Here is a 27180-nt window from a genome sequence, read left to right as displayed (position 1 = left end):
AGCCTAAAGACATACTAGTGCTAACAGGTTCTCTGCAACCGAAGTGAATACTGATGCAAGGCTGTTCAGTACACCGTCCTCCGTTGCCAGTAAAAATATTTGCACTTGTACCCCTATCGCCCTGTGTTTTACACGAGGCAGTGCAGAATCGTTGGTTTACAAATCAGGTTATTGGGTTCCAGGTCTAATGATAAGTGCTGCTGAAAACATCTATGATAAATTGGTTACTTTTGTAGCAAGACATTATAACGTTTTGTTATGATTTCGAGTTAACTCGGGTGATGCTGAGGGACGGTGAGACACTTAAAGTGGTAAAAGAGTTTTTCTATTTGGGGAGCAAAATAACTGATGATGGTCGAAGTAGAGAGGATATAAAATGTAGACTGTCAATGGCAAGGAAAGCGTTTCTGAAAAAGAGAAATTTGTTAACATCGAGTAGGGATTGAAGTGTCAGGAAGTCGTTTCTGAAAGTATTTGTATGGAGTGTAGCCATGTATGGAAGTGAAACATGGGCGATAAATATTTTGGACAAGAAGAGAATAGAAGCATTCGAAATGTGGTGCTACAGAAGAATGCTGAAGATTAGATGGGTAGATCATATAACTAATGAGGAGGTATTGAACAGAATTTGGGGGGGAAGAGGAGTTTGTGGCACAACTTGACTAGAAAAAGGGATCACCAGTTTAGTATTGGAGGGCAGCGAGGAGGGTAAAAATCGTAGAGGGAGACCAAGAGATGAATACACTAAGCAGATTCAGAAGGATGTAGGCTGCAGTAGGTACTGGGAGATGAAAAAGCTGGCACAGAATAGAGTAGCATGGAGAGCTGCATCAAACCAGTCTCAGGACTGGAGACCACAACAACACAATGATTTCTTGGCGCACACCCGATGTCACTTTCTACTGTGTGGAACGCTCGCTGTCCTGTACAACAGAGTGGGTTCTGTTAGTCGAGTTTTCTACGTAATCACAATTCTGAGCGGGTGTTGGTCTCGGTGCTACTGACTGACCATGTAGAATTACAGGTCGAAAAGGGACGAGACACGAAGAGCAAGTTACCTGAGGGCAGAGACGAAGAGAAGGGAAACCACGCGACAGATCAAATTCACCAAGATGTCTGCCAGCAAACGTGTTTAAACACAGTGGAGTAGGTGGGGCCGGGAGGTGGCTGCTCAGGTATATTTCCGTGATGGGCGGACGGAAGCACTCCCCTACTCGGACGGCGGCCCAGACGGGCAGCCCGCGGCTCCCCCGCCACCTGTGTCTGACAGTGCTACCCCTACTCTCAGCCCCCTACAGTAGACTACTAGCCGTCTCTCCAGCCGCTCATTATCTCCTCTTCTGGGAGCGGGCCGATGCAATGAGCGCTAATTAGGATCCCACGGGCGTCAAATGTGAGCCGTACAAAGCACACTGCCCACGGCAGGCGCGCTCACCTTTTTGTTCCTTATGGCACGCAGCCTGCCTTACCCCTTACAGAAGGTCTCTGTCGTATACACGCAGGCACGTCTGACACTGTGAAATAATCTACAGTCGTTTATTGGCGCTGTATACGAGGTCTGTGAAACTAGTGGACAGAGATGAATATTAACCAGCGTGTAAATCCCGAATACTGAAATTGTGATAAATACCTAGAAAATCAAGTGTGTGGAGTACCATACAGCAAGAGACTCAGAATAAAATGTGAAAGGAGAACGGACAAATTATTTCAGAAGATACAATGTTAAAAAAAAATTGTTCAAGTGGCTCTGAGCACTATGCGACTTAACTTCTGGGGTCATCTGTCCCCTAGACCTAGAACTACTTAAACCTAACTAACCTAAGGACATCATACACATCCATGCCCAAGGCAGGATTCGAACCTGCGACCGTAGCAGTCGCGCGGTTCCAGACTGAAGCGCCTAGAACCGCTCGGCCACACCGGTCTGCTACAATGTTCATCTCATTCCAGTTTAAATAATTTAATCGCTCACGTGGCTCGCGCATTTTATTACAAGTATCTCGGCTTGGGAAATTCCCAGCTGTGCAAGTGTGGAACGAGTTGCTTCAAAAACATCAGTTCCAAAATAATCTGATTCAATGTCCATGGCTTATATGCCAACAGGTCTCCCTTGGGGTCATTCTGGCAATAACGCATGTGGTACCGACTAGGCTATTTAGTTACTGTTGTGTTATTTACCTACATACGAAAGATGAACTACCTTCGATATCAGAGACTGTTACAGCAGACTAGCTCCGTTGGCGCTACGCCCGCAGATAGATAGCACAGTGACGGAAGAAATTTTCCTCGCCAATACTGGGATGATATTTGGAATTGTTTATAATTCCAGATAATCGAATATCCCTCTTCTATCCTAACCTTTCTATACAGCCTCGCGGAGTGAGGTAACATGTTGCAGCTCAAACTCACCACCTCTTGAACGAGCTTCAGTTTGTGTTAATACGATCTGTCAACGGTGACAAGACCATTAGACGAAGTACCTCAATAAACGTACATTATTTTCGGCTACGATCTTCTACGCGATGGAGTCCCTGGATAAAAAGTTTCCGGTTAACATGATGCGTCAAATTCGGATAAAATCTGAAGATTTCGATGATTGCCTCTATTATTGTCGCCAGGAGCAGGCCGTGACAACGATAATGAATGCAGTGATCGTAAACTGGTTATTTTTTCCGTGTTTGACGCCGCTAGTTAACCATTAATTCTTTTTACAGACTTTATTTTCGAGTGCTCTGAGTTTTCAGGCCCTGATTACAATGGGACAGGAAGGCCCGCGGTCGACAGTGTCAAACGAAACACTACAGTCTGAGATGCAAATTAAGTCACACATAATATTACCGCTGCGTGTAGTTAACAACGTTCGGAAATGATGAAAAGGCTTAAAACATGTTTATAGCTCTGTACCTGCTGAAGAATTTAAAGATAGAAGACTGATTATTCAGAGCAGGACGATTGCAGTCCCTTTTTGCTATTTTTCTGTGCGCAGGGTCGAGACACGTTAGAAGTATCTTGACGACTTCACTGAAGTATGAAAGATAACGTATTCGCAATATAAGATCTCTCTAGTTTAGAACAAAAGTGGACATTGCGAATGCGTTAAAACGAAGCTGGTTTGTTGTTACATACAAGTATATACTAACGTACGTACTATAACTACGTCTCACGCAAAACACGAAACGTTTCCTTATTTTCTGTACTACCTGGAGTCAAGAAACCTTATCGAAGATCGCTTCTTCATAGTTTCATTCCATAGAGTGGTTACAGAGCGCAAATGTCAGGGTTGGAGAAGTATACTATCACTGACAGCATCTGAAGCAAAGATCCGAGCAATAATCACGTGGATATGTTTCTTATCATACAAATACACCTGCAGAAACATAGAAGACGGTCGGAAAGCAGGAACCGCTATTCAGGCGTGCAAGCAAAACCACTCTTGCTGGGAAATAATTCTCTCCGTTGCTGCTAATGGACGCCTTCTGTAATTTACTTTCACTCTCGCGCCGTACAAAAGCTACAAACCGCGGTAGCTGTTTACGTTGTGGAAGCCGTGCGAAAAAGATGAGGAAATGAAGAGCGACGGCAGAACGGACTTGCTTCCGGGAAAGTGCGCTAACCCCTGCGTGTTGTTTTCTCCGCGCCTGTGTTGGCTTTAGCCCATCATTGGCGGTCTCCTAGTAAATACTCGCAGTAGCACTGCAATGTAAGAACTGCATACCTAGTGCTGGTCCTCTCTTTCACTTCAGTATTTTCATTTCTCCGTCTTAATGATAACATGACAAAATAACTAAAATAAATCTTGTCTCTGTGTTTATAGTACTATATATCCTCAACCTTGAGTCCCACCCGGATAGCAGAGCGCGTTAACATGCAGCTTCTAGGATTCCGACAGGCGACCTTGTCCGGGATCGAACCTGCCAGGAGAATTAATTACGAGTTCTCATGAGCCGGCCAGTTAATATGTGGTATTTAGGCGGTTTTCCACATCCAATTAGGTAAATACCAGGCTGTTGACCACCACCCGCCTCAATACACGCTACGAAAACATTTACAAAACGTTCTCACACTTGAACATGAGATACTGTAGACACATAAATTCTGTGCCGGAGGGAGTGGTGGTGCCATGAAGGGCTTTCGGCCAGAAACTGTAACATTGCCAAAACCCGTATAACAATACCGACCCCGTAGAGAAGCGGATGAAACTCAAGGAAGAAGAGGAATATGTTTTCACTCAACCTTGCATTCGAAAGTTAGATTTTCCAATGGAGATTCTCCGAGAATTTTTACGACTTGTAAATGAGTTGTATTTTCTCCGTTTCAAGATTATCTAAACGTATTTGCTTTCGCCAATCAATGATGGACTTTGTGGTTGTGTGTGTTAGTGTGAGAGTAAGTCATAAATGTGCCAGGTGTATTCAGTTTTCAATATAAGACTTTTTTCTGAAAACATGTTGATTTTATTCAAGATTACAATACATCAAATTATTCCCCACTGCTTCGGCTAGAAAACCCTATTTTTCAGCATAATCCCCGGCCAATGCAACGGCCTTGCGCAACCTTAGTGCATGGTAGCACTCTACTGTTCGACGTCTCGCTGCTTCAATAACCCCACTATCATCCACCTATTTCTTCCCGCAGAGTGCAACCTTCATTGGACCAAGCAGATGAAAGTCGGAATGTGCGAGATCCGGGTCGTAGGGTGGATGAGGAAGAAGATTCCAGCGAGGTTTTGTGAGCTTCTCTCGCGTGCGCAGACTTGTGTGAGGCCTTCTATCGTCACGGAGAAGTACGAGTTTGTATGAACTTTTGTGGCGATGGACACGCTGAAGTCGTTTCCTCAATTTACTTAGCGCTGAGGGCATCACAGTAGTGTGCGGCTGGCCGGCGTGCGGGAGATCGGATAGGTTTGCGCGAATTGTTGCGAAGATGACAGACGCCTCGCTCAACGACTTTTCGTGCTTTTGTTCACTGCCAGATCTCCGTCAATATTCTGCATGCGCCTATGAATATCTGCTCTAGTTTTCCGCCAAAAAAAAACCCAATGACTGTTCTCTACTTAGAACGCACATCCGCTACAGACGCCATTCTGAAGGCTACGTACAGCGGAAATTCATGTAATTATAGGGGCTGGGCGTAAATATTGCACGGTGCCCCACAAAAAATTACACATATATTCAACCGAAATTGGCCGAGAAAGAATGTCTTGCATTACTTATTGAACGCCCCTCCTATTTTCGTGAAATGGTATTACGCAGTTACAGAGGTCGGTTTCGTTGCCGGATGAACTATGGACCCCCAAAAGCACAAGAAACTTATCTGCGTTGTGAGCTAACAAAATGCTTGCAAGCATCTACGAGGGTCGTTCGCTGTGATGCAAACAGCTGGCTGTTGTAGCACAGTAAAGCTCTCTCGCCCGGGTGGAAACGGCGCCTCAGAGGCATCTGCTGGCGTGGGCCGGCATTCCGCGGCGCTGTCCTACAGGGCACAGGGCGCGCTCGTGCAATATTCATGGCGTAGAAAGTGTCGCCGCCTCACACCACAGCACAGGCAAGTGTCACAGCCGGAGCGCGTCCGGAATGCCGCACACGTGTGTGTGTGTGTGTGTGTGTGTGTGTGTGTGTGTGTGTGTGCCTGGCAGCGGGAGGATCTTCGCAACCCGCCACCGCAGTCCAATCGCCTCTGCCCCACAGGTACTCGTAAGGTAGCTGACAGTGTGCAAATCACCCCAGACTCTAGCAGAACGATGGGGCTCTGTGGTTAGTATCTCTTCCACCTTCCTAAAAAACAAGGGACATCTCTTTGAATAGGTTGGTTGGTTGATTCTGAGAGGGGCCAAACAGCAAGGTTGTCCGTCCCGTCGATTAGGGAAGGAAGTCGCCCTTTCAAAGGAGTCACACCGGCATTTGACTGAAGCGATTTAGGAAAATCACGGAAACCTAAATCAAGACGGCCGAACGCGGGCTTGAACCGTCATCGTACCGAGTGAGTCCAGCGTGCTAACCACTGCGTCACCTCTATCGGTCTTAGAATAGGCATAAGACACAACTCTCGAACCACGATGCTGTGCTTTTATTTCCGATTTGTTAGAAAGAGCAGAAATGTCTGGACTCTGGATCCAGAAAAGTATCAATTTCATTCCCAGCTAAATACGCCGCGGACGGAACGGCATTTGTAACTGCATCATGCGAAGTGTTGTTGGGCTACGCAAATGAAAAAAGATTGCTTCCTTCGCGATTATTGGCCGTATTCCGTTGTGATTTGTGTGTCTTCTGTCTTAAGGCTCTATTTAATATACATAATCACGATTGAATATGAAGTCCAGCCAAAGAAAGGACTACCGAATGACATAGACAACAATGTATCAATTCGAAAGAAACCGGGGTTGAACATGTTTGTCCTGTGGCCAAATAAAATTAGGATATTAAGGATAACCACCTACTGTCTGAGATCTACAAGTCCGGAACCGTGCGACTGCTACGGTCGCAGATTCGAATCCTGCCTCGGGCATGGATGTGTGTGATGTACTTAGTTAGGTTTAAGTAGTTCTAAGTTCTAGGGGACTGATGACCATAGGTGTTAAGTCCCATAGTGCTCAGAGCCATTGTTTTTTGAGATCTACAAGAATTGATTCCAAAATAATTTCGCAAGTCAAATATTGCCATTAACTGTCTGTCTCGACGTTGGGCATTTGTGACGATGAAAAGAGAGAGAGAGAGAGAGAGAGAGAGAGAGAGAGAGAGAGAGAGAGAGAAACTTGCTGCCTGAAGATGGCTACATTTCAGTCTCACCGACATGACCACTAGAACACAACTGCTTATCGCGTAATTATCTTAGAGCGCTATGTTCCCATATTATGCCGCGTAGAGAACCCTCAGTTCAATTTTAGCCGCATCCGAAGTAGAAAGTACAGTACATAAATGATGTAGTAACTGCTAGGATTAACGTTAGAAACATAAAGAAAGGTGCAAGAGAGAAACTGGGAGCCGACAACTTGTCTTTGTTTTTTAGTTAGTTCGGTAACTTGCTTTGCACACAATTATAAGCGCTCATCACTCGGTGTTAGTCCACTGTGTATTTTATACCATTACAGAATCTGTGTATTTTATATCCTTACAGAATCTAAATTGAATTTTGTAAGTAATAAAAATTAGTTGATCACGTAATTTCTGCGTTTTTGTGTAACCAAAGCAAATACTTTTGCTGCAAGTATTGTTTACATACACAAACTTTAAAAAATATGTTATTATAATTGTTACTTTGTGCTCATTAGAACATTCTTCATTAAGATCAAAGGCAAGAGTTTTCTGTTATTATTGATAAACGCGAAAGTTCTTTGTGAATAAAAGAAACGTGTTTTATATAAGTTCGTTGAAGTACTGACGCGATGTCTGATGTACTTTTGTTTTGAGTTTTTTTTTCCTTTATGAGGAAATAGCGTTTTCTAGCGCTGTTCGATAAATCTGTTCTGGCTCACGTTACAAATTAACAATGGCCAAGCCGAGCAGTCTAAGGCGCTCCAGTCATGGACTGTGCGGCTGGTTCCGGCGGAGGTCCGAGTCCTCCCTCGGGCATGCGTGTATGTGTGTGTGTGTGTGTGTGTGTGTGTGTGTGTGTGTGTGTGTGTGTGTGTGTGTGTGTGTCTCCTTAGAATAATTTAGATTAAGTAGAGTGTAAGCTTAGGGACTGATGACCTTAGCAGCTAAGTTCCGTAAGATTTCACACACATTTGAGCATTTTCAACAATGCCAAATAAACTTGAATGAAGTATTGACAATTTCAGTTTTTCTATAAATGCTATTTATTTGTAAGTAACAGGCACGTGGGTAACTATGTGAAACGAAAATTTTCCGTAAATTACCTGTCCCTTTATATTTTCTCCCTTAGTTTCTAAGTTGTTCACCCGGTTTTTTAGGGTACTTTTGTAGAGGAATCTAGTAAGACACTGGTCGCATTCACAAAGAAAGTAATAGTTCTGAGATAACGCCCGATAGGTATGCAACACACCAAATACACAGGTAAAGCGGATACGAACTTAACTGACCGAAGCTACTAGGAAAACAACCGTAGTCTATTTTTACTTACGGTAGTTTTACAACTCTACAAATAAGTCCCTGAGACGACGAGGATTTGCGACGTACCTTGGGTATGTCCTGCGGGTAGGCGGTGTCCCTGGGAGGCAGCTTTGGCGGGCGGTCTCGGCGCGAGGCCTGCTGCTGCTGGATCAGTTGGTCTCTGGCGGCGGCCACCAGGCCCCCGGGCCCGCCTGCGACGCCCCCGGCGCCACCCCCGCTGCTGCCCCCGCTGCTGCCGCCGCTGCCCGCCACGCTGTACGGGTCCTCGTCGGGGATCGGAATGCGTGGGCGGTTGCGGATGTCCACTGGCCGTTTCACTGTAGCACACAACAACACAGACACCTGTTAGCACCGCGAGTCCAGTGCGGCTCCAGCGAAAGCGGCCGACTTCTAAATATGTACATCTTATGGAACTGGAAGAGACACTGGAAAATAAGTAATATGTTGATATAAATTTCCATTAATCATCAGTGCTTCACTACCTAGTGTGACCAGAGGTAATGTGTTTATGTTGTAACTACAAAAGTACGGAAACACTAAAAACACAAGGTTTTATCGTGCCTAATACGGTTAGGAAAACCCTCGGCATTCAAAACAATCGTCGGGGACTGGATGAGTACAGATACTGTATTAGTTTTCAGGGGAATTTTAAACCATTCTTCCTCTTTAATAGTAGTACGTTCAAATAACGATGATTGCGGTGCACAGTAGTCACGACCCTTCTCTCCGAAGTAGACCATAGAAGCTGAAAGCGGTTGCCAGGGGAGACGCGACAATTCATCCATGTGCTCACAAAACCAGTCCTGGATGACGCTAGCAGTGTGAACAGCAGCCCCGTCTTGGAAACGCGACATTTCATCCTCGTGCTCAAAGAACCAGTCCTGGATGACGCTAGCAGTGTGAACAACGTCCCTGTCTTTGAACACAGCATCACAACTGAGGAACAAACATTACACCATGCGATGGAACTGACCAGCAAAAATGACCACATAATACGACCTCGCAGAGTAATTATGGCGCACATGCAATCGCATTGCCCAAACCTTCACCGAACTCCGGCAAAATTTCACTCTTGGGAAGTGAACTCGGTTGGATACAGGGTGAAACAGGACTCCGAACAAATGACTTTATACCCTTGCTCCATAATCCAGGTTTAATGCCTTCGGCACGACAGTTACCTATTCCGGGCATCTGCACCATGGATGGGTGGCTTTGTAATTCCAGGTCACCCTGCAGTTCTTTACCGTCGTGTAGGTTTGGTGCTGACAGGATTCGCGAGTGCAATGTTTAACGCCGCAGTTACTTCTGCAGCGGTCATACCCTTATTTTACGTCACAATCCTCTTCAATGACCGTTCGTCACGATCACTTAATGCATACTTTCGTCCTCGTTGTGGTTTGTCGGATAATGTTATTCATCTTTCCCTGTGTGCGGTATAAATCACCACTGCGGTGGCTCTCGGAAACCAAACACATCGGCTACCTTGGTTACAGAAGCACATGAGCACCAACAACTTTGCCCACCTTCGAATGCACTGACCTCCGACATAACGCACTCGCAACTACACAGGACTTACACTTGCAACGTACTGAGGACATTTCACAGGTGCAGTTCGTGGTCAAATACAACATCACAACCTGTAGGCTTGGCTAGCATCTGGATTTATGTTCAAGGAAACCATTCTTGCGGTGTTTCCATATTGCTGTAAACCCCCTGCAAATGTCACATCAAAGACTGATGCCAAATTGCATCTTTAAATAAGATTCCAAGTTATAAAGTAGTTTTTTTGTTTGCCCTCCAAGAGATAATAAATTATTTTACATTTAAAGGTTACGTACATTTGTGCTTACTTTCCGATATAATCACTGTAATGCTTGAGGGACTTGTCGTACCTCTGGACAAGCGTCCCAGTACTCTCTTCGAAAAATGTCGCCGCCAGTGAATTGTGACCGAAGATGAGACCTGTTATTTGTTTCCTGCTGGAGTCACAACCGCTTGCGGCCGGCCGACACGCGGGAGATCAGACATGTTTGTGCGACATTGATGCACAAAGGCTCACCGTGCTTTTGTTTAGTGCCTGGTTTCCGTAGACGTCCTGCAAGTGCCTGTGAATAGTCGCCACGCTCTGGCTTTCCGCCAAATGAAACTGAATGACAGCTCTCTCCTTGGACCACACCTCCGTTACAGACGTCATTTTGAAAGCTACGTACAATGCTACCGCCTATCGGAACTTTATGAAACTACAGGGGCTGGAGCGGGAACATTGCACGATGTCACACTACAAATTCCGCGTTTTTTCAAACCGAAACTGGCCGAGAAAAAAAATAATTGCATTACTTATTGAAGGGCCTCGTAATATTGCGCACAGCGTGAATTCAGGGATGTTCTTATTGGACTATATGACTGAAACGTTAGTATAGCTCTGTAGTTTCCAGACGCGTGGGACCAGGCGCGCGTGATGAAGTGCTTCGTTTGGAGAGCCGCGGCATTGTCTCGTTGCGCGTACGTTACCACAGACGGCATTGTCAGTGGTTGCTCTGTGGCGGCCGTCGGGCCTCGTTAACGTCATGTCCGGTCGGAGGAGCACAAAACGAAGAGGTGCCCGGTCGGGTCCTGCCAGGAGCTCCCTCGGACTGGATGCCGGCGTAGCGTCTGCCAGCGATAGCCTCTGCACAATGCACACGCGCCACAATGCCTATATTTATCTGGCGTGACTCGAGGAAACTGGCGGACGTATGTACCGAACCCACTGGGCGTGAATACGCGCGATCCGCCTTAGTCATCGACAGTGACGCCGATGCGGGCAGCGAATGCCTCGATCCTGTCGCTATTGGAGGCGTTGCGCATGCGCAGTCACAAGAAATCTTCCTTCCACTTAAGAGCCCTAGGACTCGCTACTTCATTCACTAGAAAACCTGCACATGCTTGATACGTGGAATCTTCAGCCCAGCATAGTATCCAAGGACTTGATACTTGAGGAAGCGGAAAAAAAACAAGATACGAGACATTTCGCCATCATTGTGTAACGCGTTTTACAATGAGAAACGGAGTCATCAAGGTTTTTTTGGGTCATCTTGGCTTGATGCGTTCCACGACGAACTCATCACCTACGCTGACCCCTTCATTTCAGAGTACCACTTCCGCCTAACGTCCTCAACTACTTCTTTGGATTTTTCAAGTCTCCGTCGTCTTCGACAGTTTTTACCTTCTGTAGATCACACCAGTGCCAGGGAAGTTATTCCATGATGTCTTACTACATGACCCATCCTTCGGTCGCTTTATCAGGTCAGTGCTTTCCGAATGATCGTCTCCTCGTTGATTCTGTGGGGAACCTCCTCATTCTTTATCAGTCCACCTAATATTCATCATCTTTCTGTATCGTCACATTGCAAGCACTTTCGCTCTTTTTCTCCACACTTCTACACAATCCTGTGCTCCGAACGTACATTTCCAGGAATTTCTTCCTCAAATTAAGGCCAATTTTTGATACCAGTAGACTTCCCTTGGAACGCCCTTTTTACCACTGCCAGTCTGCTCCCTAAGCAGCAGTATCCCTGCACTTCATCCACTTACTTGTCCCAAATTTTTATGCTAATTTTATAGCTGATCTCAGCTTTTGTAATCCTCATTATTTTCGTCTTTCTTCAGCTTCCGTATTCCATACTCATTAGACAGTTCATTCAATCCAACAGGTCCTGTAATTCTCCTCCACTTTCAGTGAAGATAGAAACGTAATCGGCGAATCTTATCATTGATATCCTTCCACCTCGAATTTTAATCCCACTCCTGACCTATTTTACTTCTGTCACTGCTTCTTCCTTCTACACATTTAAAAGCAGGTGTGAATGGCTGCATTCCTGTCCTGTACTCTTTCTAATTCGAGTACTTCGTTATTGGTCTTCTTCTCTTACATTTTTTACCTCTTGATTCTTCTTTATTAATTGTGTTCGTCTATAATGATCACCTATTTTCCTGACAATTCCGATAACATTGCACCTTTTCAGATTGTCAAACGCTTTTTCCAGGTCGACAAATGCTATGACAATGTCTTGATTTCTCTGAAGTCCTGCTTTCACAATCAATCGTAACATCATAACTGTCTTTCTGGTGCCTTTACCTTTCTTAAAGCCAAACTGATTGTCATCTGAGAAACCCTCAATTTTCTTGCTTTCTTCTATAAGTTCTTCTTCTCCGCAAACTGGATACATGAGCTGTTAAGCAGCTAGACGCCTAACTGTTTAGTACGAATATCGAGTGCGTGTTAGGGTAGCATCGTGTTTGTGTCGTCGATTAGAACGCAAGAAATGAGAGAGGCTGCCGGCCGTTGTGGCCGAGCGGTTCTAGGCACTTCACCCCGCAACCGCACTGCTGCTGCGGTCGCAGGTTCGAATTCTGCCTCGGGCATGGATGGGTGTGATGTCCTTAGGTTAGTTAGGTTTAAGTAGTCCTAAGTTCCAGGGTACTGATGACCTTAGAAGTTAAGTCCCATAGTGCTCAGAGCCATTTGAACAATTTGAGAGATGTTGAAAACCGGTGTCAGCACACAGCTTATACTTCTCGAGTAGGAACAATGGGGCAACCCAACCTAACGTTCTCATTCGAAGGACGTATCGCTTTCGACAGAGGGATACAGCCTGTCACGGTGACACACAGCGGAGAGGTTTATCTTTTTATTTTTCTATCAACGACAAGTACGTCACAGAACTTGTTCTTTATAAGAAGACAGAGTTGCTGGGCACAGAAATCCGTCTATCGCAGATGCGAGTGACAAGACGGATAAACAACTTACGTTCAATTGCGCCACTATTCCTTTCGTCTGGTTACACTAGACGCCACTGAAGAAGTGCCAGCCTCCGTTCAAAGAGAACTATGATTAAAAACCTCGTAAAACCGTAGACGCAGTGACGACAAGGCCGTACAGGCAACCACAACGCACTAAGCTGTGATTTGGTGTAACGTCGTTAAATGCCAGCCTATAGGAGGAGCCACGAGCTACTCAGCCTTTAGGATGACGTACCCGTCTGAGACATACACAGTTTCCTGCTAAGCCCGTGCTGCAAAAACTCCAAGCGGGGTCTTCTAGCTGAGGAGAAACTTTAACGCTACGAGTCAGTTGTCGTAGTTAGTGTTAACAGGGTTGCAGGCGACGAACAATTTTCAGGTGGTTGCGCTGTTAGAGCGAACGCGAAAACAGTAGCCCAACTGTTCATTCCGTGACCAATTGGGTTCCCAGGTGGCCTGCAAGACGACAAAAGAAACGCTTTGCCGAAGAAGAGCAAACAAAGCGAGTCGTGCCCACGTAACGTCATGGTTTGCTTGGCTTCGTTGGTGGCATCGACAGCGAGAAGAAAAGTCTTTTTTCTCTTGAGTCACCGGTAGAAAAAATATTTGGTTAAAGCTGCTGTCTAAAATTCGTTAACTCACATCAAAGTACTCCCATCTTCATAGCCTTCTCGGTAACACTACGCGCAGTTCTACAGTTGATGATTACGGATGAAAAATCAAGAAGTAACATGGAGTGTAATATGCTAGTTTTTTTTTTTTAATAAATTAACTACCGGTACAGATCCCCAACAACGATGACGACGAATACGTGAGAAGAAAGGGTTTCAAAACGCACGAATATTTTTGGAGAAATTCATAATAGTCTTAATACATGAAATCAAGGCTCATAAAAAAAAAAGAGAGTGAGTGTTTCTTGTACGTAGCGACCGACACACTGCAGTCGGAGTAGAAAAGGTGATTGTGAATCAGGAGTCAGTCGACCTTGCACAAGAATTACACCGCTAGGAGTCTTGACAAATACGTTCACAGCAGAGAAGCTACGGATGCTAACAGCGAGGAGTTGCAACATTGCCCGTGACTCATCCAGACGCGTTGCAGTTGATCTTCTACGTCAGCGTTCGGTGTCTACATCGTTCCTAGAGAAGACGGTTCGACTACAAATCAACAGTGCATTTCTTTCATATCGCACGAAGGATAGCATGTGCTACTACTGCATAAAATACATGGTTTAAATTCACAGCGTAATTCAAAATTTGTTGCATAATTTCAAGCTAATACTAGATTTTGTTCAGAAAATTTTTCACGCTTTTACACCCGAAGTTTACCATTTTGCAAAACTGACGGGTTTCCAATCATAAGCTACAACAATAAGCAAGTGAAAAAACTCCTACTACACGAACTTTGCAGATTTTTTGAGTCTTATTGCCTTGTACCTGAGTAGAATATACGTATTTATTATATGTCGTACTAAATAATTACATTAGCGATTAACGGAAAACTGATTACCCTAATGTAATAGTTCTGAATTTTGGAAGATACTTTCCAAGTCTTTAAGTGTTCTCGTATAAAATTTTGTTTTTATAAATTGTAAGACTAACTCACGGCAATTAAGATGCAAAACAATTCTGGGCTGGTATCATTTTGTTTTTTCAGTCCTTAAAACAGCATTCGCTGAATTAATTTTAGGTGACAGATTTAAACTGATTGTTGAACATAGCCTCGCAACTGGACCGTCGTCATTCTCAGACAACGCTTTAGTAATCGAGCTATCCAGGCCCACGCCCTGGTTCCCCTGACAACTTCATTCTGTTAGACCTCATCTCTTCCGGTCAGTTGCCAACTCCACACGACTTCTCCCAAGATCCAGCGAGGCCAGAGGAGAAAAATACAGAGGAGGAAGATAGGCCTGAATTGTTTTCTGAATAGTGACATGTGGCTGGATCATTGCAAGAAAATTTGAAAGGGAGATTGAGGTTAGCGAAGTCCATTTAACATAAAGAACAGTTCCGTCTGGTATGGAAACGGAAAAATACCCCCCATTTTAATGCTCGTCATGATACCTTTGCGATTCATCAGTTACTCTGACTCGATCCCACACGAATGGCAGACACAGCTGCAACTCTTTCGGCAGTTCTCCCCTTAAGCTGAATAACGGGCAAACGAACAAGGCACTCGAGCATAAGGCCACCCGAGCAAATAGCCGCTGAGGCTTTCAAGTAGCCTTGACAAGGCCACCGAGTGGTATACATGGCGAGCGTTTTGTAGGCGCAGATTCCAGGTGGGCAGAGAATGAAACCTCGTGCGACCATTCTGGCCTCGACCACCGGCACCCGTAGGGTCCCTGAACAAGGTTCTCTGGCCATTTAATTGGCGGCATTAGTCGTTATTTTTCATGTATAAACTCAAGAAGATTGCAGTAATAGCCTTAGTAACTTTACGGTTCAGACCTAGTGCATTCGTAACGTGCTTGGCGATTAAATGTCTCTTCCATTTTACCGGTGAAATGAGTGGGATAGAAATGTCGAATGTTGCTGGTACTTTTTATTATTCTGGTTTATGCAGTCGTGCCTGCATTATTTAATAATGTGTTTTCGTAAATCACGTTAATTGGGTTTAAAAGACGTTGTGATGAGGATTAAGAACGCTACTGAAAGGCTTGGTGCATGTGTCAGTCTGAATTTTTTCTACAGTTAAAATGTAGTGAGACACATTACCGAACGAATTTTTCTCTCTGTAATGAAATTTCCTAATGGAATAATGTGGAGTTTCGAACCGAGATTTAAGTTCTGGCAGTCATCTTTGGCAGAAAATATTTTTAATCTAAAGATCCTCAACACCGGTTAGAAGCTTCAGTCAACAAAACGATGGTTGGGCTCAAATGGTTAAGATCCGGGGTTTGAAAGAAGTAAGATTAACGTGTAATGGCCCGTAAATTACCTTGGCTTTAGACAAGGCGAGTAAGCGTGGATGAAGCAAGCATTAGAAAGGAACCAGAATAGATATCATCTTAATAGATATAAAGTACCTGTGGGAACCCTGAGTCAGTATGGCTGGGAGGGGATTTGAATCGCATTCGTCCTGAATGAGAGTTAAAGACAACTATTGCAACACCTCGCTCCCTCCAATTCCTCGAGTCCTGTTCGACCACATAGATTATAATACAGCTGGAATTTTCACATCATGTATCCACTACGCCCCTCTACAGTGATCACTCAAGGCGCATTTCTCTTCCTCCTTTGCGTCATAGAAACGAAGGCTAAAAAGACTTCCAAGTTTACCAACCATAATTAATTAGCCTGTACCAGCGATATTCGAAACGTGCTAATAACGCAAAGCTTTGTGGCCGAAGAGCACTTGGAAGCCTCCAATGACCAAGCTGTCAACGGGTTTAGAAAGTAGTTTTATGTCGTAGGCAACCGCAGCTGACGCAAGCTATACTTGACAAAGTTTTCAGCCGTGTATGGGCCTTTCTTTATAGAAACACGACGGATTTCGTGATACCAAATCCCATTAACTGGTGCACACACGTCGTTAACACAGCGTATAAGACGGGAAGAAGGGGGACTTAAGCTTCTCTAAATAATACTCTGTAACCGGCTGCAAGCCGACCGTCACGTATCAAATTCACGACGAATTTACTTTAATTTTAATGAACTCCATTCGCTTCACACTACCTTCACTAAGGTGGTCCTGTGAATCTTCAGAATACAAGTCTTTCAATTATTCCAAACCAACCAGAAGGATATGCTTTACCATGTCATAATAACACATTATAATAAGCAGATCCTCTGCTATTCAGCAAAACGCTGCTATTGGACTCAAAAACAGACGGAAGGTCTTTTACTCGCAGCAACGACTGTACATCGTCGGAAAACGTTTTAATTTGCATGACAGTGTCGGAACTGGACTACTACCGATTGACTATCGGCTAGATTCACCTTTTCTGATCCATACAACGGATGGCTTCCCACTATACCACAGCCCGTGGAAAACCGGAAGAGAAGAGAATCTAAGCTTATGAGGTGCGCTGTTACAAAATGATGTAGAAAATTAAGCGGAGTGATAAGAAATGGGTAATATGTCCGTACAATCAGTGGGGAAAGGAATACCCGAAAACCACTGACCAGGAGCAGCGGTTCGTAGTAGGACGTCAGGGAATAACTTGCATGGTACTAGAGGGAGCTGTAGAGAACAAACCAACAATAATTGAAGACGTTGGGTATAAGTGCTATTGAGGTGAAGAGATTGACATAGAAGAGGCATTCATGTGAAGGGCAGTGGACAAACCAGTCATAAAACCGATGATGGGGGAAAAAAGAAAGAAAACGGATGAATGTAATATATCCGACAAGAAACTTTAGATAACAATTGCGTTGCAACTACTGCTGATGTTGGTCATCTTTACGATCCAGAGAATTCATACAAATGGATTGTGTTCGCGTGGACTTGAAAGAATGTCTTAAAAATAAAATTCGTCCTGCAATCTGTACTCTACAGTTCCCTTAAGACTTTCTTAGATATAGTACCAAAGAGCTGCTATAAAACTTTATTTGCTGCACCTGCTTTAGACTACTCCATCATCAGGTAGATGTTAAAGCTAAAAATGATATATATCACGTGTCCATAACTATAAACTATACACAGGATTTCTAGAGGGGAGTGCGTACATAATATTTTAAACAGTAACCCATGTCCGGAAACGTATCGTTTTCGTACTACAGCCGGATGAAAACATGTTTGCTAGGTACGTATGGAATAGGGTTGTCATAGTGGGGGGGTGGGGGGGGGGGTGGTTACGCCGGATCGGCTGACGTCATTTGACATCTGTCCTACCTCTCTGACCTGGTCACATGTATGTGAGTGGTAGAGCAACATGGTTGGGCACACGTTTGCAGAATACACCGACATGATCCTTCCGACTGGCGGAGCTCGGAGTAACGGAAGAGCTGCCTTTATCAAGATCGTTCTCCGCGTAACCTGTTCGCCACAGTTACGCAACGGCTTCGCAAACGGGTTCCTTCACCGTCAGCAGGCGTGATAGTGGTCCTCCAAGGAAACGCCGCACACCCGCATTGGAAGAGAACCCTTCAACGAGCACACGAGCAAAATCTTTGGCTAGTAACGAGTAGGGCTGTAAAACAAGTGGTGTACCGTGTCATAAATACCCAATTACTTGAAAAAGTGGTCGCGTTAACAATATGTTTTCAAATGGCTGTACCATGGGATACGGTAAGTTCCTGGACATGGGTTCCAATTGAAAAACATTATCTATTCTTCCCCTCTACAAGTCTATGAAGTAACGGGAATTTACAAACATCATGTATAAAACTTGCTTATAATATACGAGAGTTTTTGGGCTTCCGTGGTGATTAGTTGTCACATTGCCAGTTGGCTTTTGTTTCGGTATGTTCAGCCGATGATTCTTCTGACGTTTCCTGAGATCGAGCAGCTGGCATTGTCGAAAATGAACCCCCCATATCTAGTGGAGCTGCACGTATGGGCACACAGTACGTAAAATTTGGAGCTATCTGGTCTGTTAGATGATGACGAAATAGCCGAAAGCAGCTGCAGCAAGACAAAGGTTTATAGTAACTTCTTGGCGGTATATATAAACAGCCTTTCGTTCGCTTGGCCTGCATTCTTTCTACATCTAAATCTGCATAGATAGTCCGCGAGCCACCGTACGGTGCGTGGCGGAGGGTGTTCTGTACCACTGCTTGCCATTTTCCCTAGCGTTCCACTCGCAAATAGAGCGAGGGAAAAACGACTGTTTATATGCCTCAGTATGAGCCCTAATTTCTCGTATCTTATCTTCGTGGCCCTTACGCGCAGTGCACGTTGGCAGCAGTAGAATCGTTCGGCAGTCAGCTTCAAATGCCGAATCTCTACATCTTCTCAATATGTTCCTCGAAAAGAACGTCGCCTTCCCTCCAAGGATTCCCACTTCAGTTCCCAAAGCATCTCCGCAACGCTTTCGTGTTGTTCGAACCTACCGTTAACAAACCTAGCAACCCGCCTCTGAATTGCTTCGATGGCTTCCTTCAATCCGACCTGGTACGGATCCCTAACACTCGAGCAGTACTCAAGAATAGGTCGCACCAGCGTCTATATGGTCTTGTTTACTCTTTCCTAAAATTCTGCCAACAAACCGAAGCAGACCATTCACTTTCTCCTCCACAGTTCTTACATGCTCGTTCCACCTCACGTCGCTTTGCAACGTCTCGCCCAGATATTTAAACGATTTGACTGTGTCAAGCACGACAGTAGTAATATTGTATCCGAACATCAAAGATTTCGTCTTCCTGTCCATCTGCATGAACTTACTTTTCTGCTCACTTAGGACTAGTTGCAGTTCGTCACACCAACTGGAAATTTTGCCGAAGTCGTCTTTTATTTTCACGCCTTACCGTACACCATAGCATCATCAGCAAACAACCGCAGATTTCTGCCCACACTGTCCGCAAAATCATATATGTATATGTATATGGAGAACAATCACACTTCCCTGAGTTATACCTGATGATACCCTTGTCTCTGATCAACAATCGTCGTCCAGGACAACAAACTCGTTTTTTTAATGCAAGAAGTCTTTGAGACACTCGCATATCTGTCAACTAATTCCTTATACTCGTACCTCCGTTAACAGCCTGCAACTTTATTCATTTCAATCTACAAGACTGACTGTCTCTGAGTGAGATTATCTAAAATCGTCGTATTCGCCGTATCAGTCCTCCACCACGCAGCATTCGGAAGCCGTGCGGAGCCTTCCAGACTGCTGTATGCAGCCACATATACGTGCAGGCGTTCGAGCACCGGGATGAGTCACTTTCAGGTGATCTACCTGCTGTGCGTGATGCTTCGCTTTCCGGTAGGCGATCAGACTGAAGTCACTCGACAGCATAGCCTTCGATGAAGCTGTAAGTGTACTTCTCTCAGAGTTTAGGTGCGCACAGACTTGCGGCAAGCGCCGCAGCCGACAGCAGCCGACGCAGCGGTCAGCGAGCCCGCGTGGGCCGCAAGGACGGACGCTTCCCACGCGCCTGCGCGGCCACCGGCGCTCGTCTTTTGTTCCTCCGACGCCGCCAACGCGGCGGCGAGTCATCCGCAGCCAGCAGCGCCCCTCCCTCTCCGTTCGGTGACGTCGGCCGCGAGTTATGGCTCAAGCGCGGCAGACCGGGCGATAAAGCACGCGCCCCAGCCGTCGCCGCAGGCGGTAACGTCACAGATTTATGGCGTGCCGTGCCAGGCAGATCTGCTTCATCGCTTTGTTCCGACCAGTATTGCGCAAACGCTTCCAAGTATAGCATTCTGTATGGTATCTGGCCACATGTGGGGTGCACGCCTTTCATAGATGCAGTCGAAGGTAAATACCTACCAGGCATGTCGTAACTACTCATCCGTTGTTCGGAACGATGTGCGTCTGTGATGTACTGCCGTTTCTGTAGCCCACAGGAAAACTTTATTTATTCCAGTCTATAAATAGTTTGCAAATACTGTACCTAGTGATACCACTCATGACCTCATCAAAATGATGTATATCACTGATCAAAATGCATGTGTCTAAAGCACGCCCCATAAGACGACTTTAGAAATATGAGTAGCGTTCGATAATTAACGAAACGCATTTTTTCCTCCACCAATGGAAATATTCTCGCTTCAAGCCCTGTTGTTTCATGAAGTTCCGACAGGTGTCGGCGCTATAGGTAGCCTTCAAAATAGGGTCTGTAACGGAGGAGTGTTCCAAGCAGAATGCTGTCATTGAGTTTCTTTTGGTGGACAAATATTCATAGGCGCTTGCAGCATATCTACGAAGACCTGGTAGTGAACAAAAGCACGGCGAGCCTTTGGGCGAGGAGTTTGTCATCAACGCAACAAGGTCGCGGAAACCTTTCCGATATCCCAACAAAAGCACGTCGAGTCGTTGGGAGAGGTGTCTGTCATCATCGCAACAACGTCGCGCAAATATTTCCGATTTCCCAGGTGCCGACAGGCCACACAGAGCTGTGAGTCCTGCATTACTAGATCGTGCGGACACCCTCATTCAAGGTGATGGACGGATCACAATCAAACACCTCGCTGGACAACCGGACGTCTCTGTTGGTAATGCTGACAAAACTAGCTGGAGTATTCAGAGACGCGTTGCCGCTGGGTTCCTCACCACCTAGCATGAGACTGTTAAGAGTAACGAATTGCTTGAGCACTACGAGGCTGATCATAACAATTTTTTGTTGAACATTGGTACAGCTGATGAAACATGGGTTCATCACATCAAACCGGAAAGAAAACGGCAGCCCATGGAGTAACACCACGCCACCTCTCCTCCGAAGAGAAAGTTCAAGTCGTACTCTCGGCCGATAAAGCCACGGCGACGGTCTTCAGGGACTGTGTAGGGGTTATTCTCTTTGATGTCCTCCCTCATGGTCAAATGATCAACTCTGTAGTGTATTGCGCAACCCTTAGAAAAATGAAAAAAACTATCTCACCGTGTTCGTCGCCACAATAAGCAAGCGAACGTCTGCTTGTGCACGACAACACTAGACCTCATACAAATCTGCAAACCCCCCCCCCCCCCCCCCCCCCCCAGAGGAGCTCACCAACGCTACTGCCCCAATCTCGCACACTCCGACCCCCATGTGTTTGGCCCAACGAAGGATGCACTGTACGGGAAGCAGTACTTGAATGGCGGGTGGGGGTTGATGCAGCAAGAGGATCTCTCCGACGTTGACCAGTAGAGTGGTACCATTTGGGTATACAGGCCCTCCCGGTAAGCTGGCGTAAGGCCGTCGTATTCAATGTAGATTGCGTTGAATAATAAGGTTTTGTAGCGAGAAGAGTGGGGAATGTCATGATGTACTATATTCCTGAATAGAAGCAACGTACTTCCAGAAAAAAATGCGTTGCATTAATTATTGAATGCCTCTCGTATGTCTTTCATTACCGGCCAAATATCGTTAGCACGTTCCCACTATCAGCTGCATCTTATATACTGGCTTTTGGCGCATACCAAAGACATCGTCTAAGAACTGGATAGCAGAGGTTGAAAGTACCGCTTCAGTTCTAAATTACTTTATTTTCACACGGCCGGTTTCGGACTGTTATAAGCCCATCCTCAGGTGTCGTAGCTGTGCTGTGGTCCCCGAGCGCTTCGCGTACTAGGCGCGGTGTGCTGCCTACGAGCGCAGAACAGGGACCATAGCGCAGCTACGACACCTGAGGATGGGCTTATAACAGTCCGAAACCGGTCGTGTGAAAATAAAATAATTTACAACTGAAGCGGTATTTTCAACCTGTGCTGTAATGCTTAGTTGCGGATGTTCTGCCAACAGGATTGTTTGTACTAATTGGATAATTATTAGCCTGTTGTCGGCAAACGTGTTACCAAGTGCTAAGAAACCATTATGTAATATGCCGCTAATAATGGGCATGTGCGCCCGACACGACTCCAGGAATAAACAAATATAAGTAATCACTATTGGAAAGCTCATGCCAGGCCTGTTCACCAATTCCATATCGTCATTCCGTGACAATACTGTCCACTGTGTCCAGGAAATGTGGCCATTTAGCGTCTGAGAATGTAAAATGTACGCACGACGACTCGTGTACCGTGAGATGCACATCAACTTTGACATCGTAGTTTTTTTTTTGTTTAATTTGACAAACACGCCATTTGATATGGACGTGCGTAATACTGTGTATGCGACTGATGATGGGCTCTATGCCCGAAAATCTGCATATTTTATTTGCAACTCATGCTTTTTAACAGGAAATGAATTTCATGGCAGTCTCCAGACAATGACATCTGTAGTTCACTCTCAGTTTCCACTTAAATAAACACTCGTCGCTGATTAACAGTTAACACTGCGTCCTCAGCTAATACAGGAACGCATGTCTCTGTATTTTACTTCTCGATCTGTTGCCGGCCACTTTCCGTAAACTAATAACAATTCCGAGACCTTGAAGTCTGACTTTTGTTATGCACGAAGTGCTATCGTTATTACCACACAGGAAATGGTGCTACCGACACACGGTAACATTTCACATTACTTATCTACAAAGCTACCCACGACAGAGGATAAAGTAGCTAATGGATGACAATATAGTAACGCCAGATCTTGAGTTAAACTGCTCGTAGCAGAGTTGTGTGGCAAGCAAAGGTAAACTGCTCGTAGCAGAGTTGTGTGGCAAGCAAAGGTTGGAGAGATGGTTGCGGACTGCTCACACTGAATGACCACGTTAAATTTTAAACTCTTGACGCATAACCTCGCGGAATGACGACACGACTGTGAACTTTCAGGTACAGATATGCAACTGGCACATTGCAATGTTGCCTGTTGCACTAATTAATACTTCCCACTAGTAACTATGAAACAGCTTGTAGATTTCGGATAGAAACTCTTGACTAGCTAGATTTACGAAGAGAAAATTGAACACTGCATCGACGAATGATTCACTCGTACTTGTACTATTCGACTGAATTAAGAAGACAGTTCTTCCACCAAAGTAGAATTTGCACCACGGGCAGGTTAGGATGTGTCTACAGGAACACTCATCGCTGAACCAGCTTGCGACCCCTGGCAATAGCGCATCCTTTCTGCCCGTCGCCGTGCGTCATCGGCAAACCCAATCCTCCGACACAATTGCCGGTTCTCTTGCTCCGGCCGGGCAGCAGCGGAAGAAGAGGCCGGAGCCGCATTCCTTCGACTCCTCCTCTTAATTGGCTCTCCATGCACTCTGTCACGGTCGAAAATACCTTTTTCGCATCAGTGCCCGTGGCTGCTTCGTCACTGGTGTGTGGAGTGACGAATGGGTAGGCGAGCCGAGTTTACGGTTTGCAGATCTTGTGGTGTGGGTGACGGAGCCCAGTCAGCGGAAGTCGCAAGTAGCTGTAGCTGAAGTTTGCGATTAGCGTGAAATAGTGGAGTGTACGACTATGCGGAAAACCAGAAAGTGTGGAAGAACACTGAGGACATATTCCCAGTCTTGAGTGTATGCTCAAAGTGTCCATAGCTGTCTTGGTCACGTTCTTCACAACAGCATGCAGCGTCATTCTATATTTGTGTAGCTTAAGCGTTTTGTACACGGAGAAGGTTCCGTTAACGGATTCTGCCCGGAGAAGGTTTGTATTGAAAAAAGAGATCGGCGCTCATAGCCTTACGGATATGATAATGAATCATGCTTTATATATTGAGCAAAGAGTGCCAGCTGTTCCCATTACCAGTGATTCATATTCTTCCTGTTACTTGTCTCTGCACTGAACGAATCGGCTATGGACATGACACTGAACTTTCCATTAAGAGCTGACTATGAACTATTTATCTTGAGCTGAGGAGAGAGCACTTGTGTATTGTCTGGAAGCGTTGTTCTTTCCTCTTGCGTTCAGAGAGTACTTGTCTCTTCCAAAGAATATTGTTCTGGAAGGTTTGAGAGCTTCCTCCCGATCATGGCTGGGTCATACACTACGATCACTCCACAGTTTAGAATCTACGAATGTCAACGATTCTTTCATTTGATATTTTGTACTTGATTTAAATATAATTGCACAAGACTGTAACTGTACAGGACCTGTGTATTGTACCGAGCGAGGTGGCGCAGTGGTTAGCACACTGGACTCGCATTCGGGAGGACGACGGTTCAATCCCGTCTCCGGCCATCCTGATTTAGGTTTTCCGTGATTTCACTAAAATCGTTTCAGGCAAATGCCGGGATGGTTCCTTTGAAAGGGCACGGCCGATGTCCTTCCCAATCCTTCCCTAACCCGAGCTTGCTCTCTGTATCTAATGACCTCGTTGTCGACGGGACGTTAAACACTAACCACCACCACCTGTGTACTGTAGTTTTACTCGTAATAATTGACGTGGATTCCGTGGCATGTTTCCAAGATGTAAGTTGCAGCCTTCCTTGCATGACAAGCTCATTTAGGATTGATATCCTCCGTGTTACAGCTTTACATCTCTACTTTTTTTAATGAGATTTAGACTAACGCAAATATCAATATCATCAGACACAGTAGCCTTGACTCCACATTCCTAGTAGTGGATGGGTATAATTAAAGCGCAGCTACCCACATAGGTCGAGTGGGGGCTGTGATTTTTGTGTGGCAGCAACACTTTGTAGATATTCTAATGCGTGAATGAGGAACCGATCTACACCGTAAAAATAAAATTCCAGTTTTGGCCACCAGGTGCAAATCTGGTCCTGCAAATTCAAAAAAATACGTATAAAAAGTTTTTCCACGGGTAATAGATTAGCATCGGGACATAGGGAGAAAAGGTGAAAGAAGTGATAAAGCCATAATGTCGATTTTAACCGGCGCTTGTGAATTTTCTTCAATATGAACACGGGGATTGTCGACGAGATGCTGTATAGCGCCAGATTTGCACCTGATAGCCAAAGTCGGAGCTAACGTTTTTTTCTGCGTAAATCGTTTCCGCATTAACGCGTTAACATTTCGACCAAGCTTCGCTGCCATATGATATGACAACCCACACAAGTAGCTGCACTTTAACTACCAAGTATGAATAGGGGAATCGGCCTTGCACTCACCTCATAAACTCTCGAACACTGATACAAGTGTTTATGCTTCTACAGCCAGTGGAATGAAATCATTCTGGTCATTAGATCAGACAGTTTTGTATCAATAAACCGTGATGCAGACTGCTGCAAAGACGGTCAAGAAACGCCGGTTACTACAAAAAATCAATTTACTCTTAGTGTTATTACAAAACGACGCGTTTTAAAATCCAAAAGGATTTTATTCGTCTAGGCCGGTTTACGGAAACAGATACTTAGGAAAATCTTGTGCTCACATTTATACGGTTCACTGTCCGTAGCATTTAGTGTTGCACGACAGAGGACATGCTGGCGCTCCACCTAAGATATTTGTGTTGGAAACGATATGGAGCATTGGAGCTAAATGCTAGAAAGAGGAGGAGAAGGTAAACAAGGAGTGGCAAGGACAGTGTATTGCTCAGTCTACTGATATGATTGGCAGTAAAAAGTTCTACATCTATTAAATTCACTGAAATGAATCAATAAATGCAATCAATAAAACGCAGTGGTATCAAACGATAGTGAAATCTGCTTTGAATTACTGGATCTGTAGTGTAATGAAAGTGTGGTTATAAAAATTGGATGAAAAAGGAAGTAATATTATTTATGTCGGTCCTAGAAGCTCTCTCGGGTATCCTAGTGTGTAAGGTAACGGTTCGTGGTTACTTGGATAGCTACCAGTGTTCGCATCCTAGCCTGCTACAATTTTTCATCTGTGACGACGTACCCAAAGCGTTCAATACTAGTGCTCAGTGAACGCCGAAACTTTGCGACAGCTTTGTTACAGCAGAGTCACGGTGGACGCGGAAGTGGACGGCAGGTTTGCGTAACGCGCCGGCGTCTTCCTGCCCGATGTCAGACACCGTGGAGCAGACACGCCCTGTTCTGCCGTCAGAGGGGGCCTTGGCTGTGAGTCGCACGGCTTCACGGTCGTCCGGAAGTCCCAGCTAACTAGAGTTCGCGACGCGGAACAGGTGTCAGCCTGTGTCGCTAACGGGCTGTCTGTCTGTCTCAAGAACACGACGAGAAGCACCTGACATCTGTTGAGGGACCACACTGACGCGAATTAACGGACTTTGAAAGCGGAATGATGGTTAGGGCTATACGCATAGCACATCCCGTTACGGAAACCGTTAGCGAATTCAATATTCCGAGATCCACAATGTCAAGAGTGTCCCGAAATTACCAAATTTCAGACAACATCACGGATAATGTAGCGGCCGACAGCCTTCACTTAGCGATCGTGAGCAGTGGCGTTTGCTTGGAATTGTCAGTGCTGACAGACAAGCAACACTCCATGAAATAACCTGAAAAATCAATGTGTGACGTACGACCAACATGTGCGTTAAGACAGTTTAGCGAAATTTGGCGTTAACGGGCTATGGCCGTAGAAGACAGACGCGACTGTCCTCGGTAACAGCACGATATCGCCTTCGGGACTCGTGACCATATCGGTTGGAAAACCGTGACCTGGTCAGATGAGTTCCAATTTCAGTTAGCGCCGATTTCATTTAGCGCAGAACCCACGAATGCATGGACCCATGTTATCAACAAGTCACTGATGGTAACTCCATAATAGTGTGGGCTGTCTTTAAGCGGAATGGACTGGGTCCTCGGTTATGTTTGCTACTTCAAGACCATCTGCAACCGTTCGTGGACTTCACGTTCCCGATCAGTGATGGAAATTTTATGGATGACAGTGTACCATGTCACTGAGCCACAACAGTTTGCGATTGGTTTGAAGAACATTATAGGCAATTCTAGCGAATGATATGGC

At 45.3% G+C, this 27180-nt stretch overlaps 1 protein-coding gene across 3 annotated transcripts in view; it reads right to left on the bottom strand.

The window, feature by feature from the left end:
* The window catches only part of LOC126336345 (uncharacterized), a 595954-nt gene that overhangs the window by 31807 nt on the left and 536967 nt on the right, over window positions 1-27180 (bottom strand). For all 3 annotated transcript variants that reach the window (XM_049999920.1, XM_049999919.1, XM_049999921.1), the window contains exon 7: window positions 8136-8386. In XM_049999920.1, coding sequence (XP_049855877.1) covers window positions 8136-8386 — 251 coding nt within the window. The remainder of the gene's footprint in view (window positions 1-8135; window positions 8387-27180) is intronic.

Source organism: Schistocerca gregaria, chromosome 2, assembly GCF_023897955.1.
Source record: "Schistocerca gregaria isolate iqSchGreg1 chromosome 2, iqSchGreg1.2, whole genome shotgun sequence".
NCBI classification, from domain to species: domain Eukaryota; kingdom Metazoa; phylum Arthropoda; class Insecta; order Orthoptera; family Acrididae; genus Schistocerca; species Schistocerca gregaria.
The sequence above is the reverse complement of the archived record's forward strand: the minus strand, read 5'-3'. Positions and strand labels throughout refer to the sequence as shown.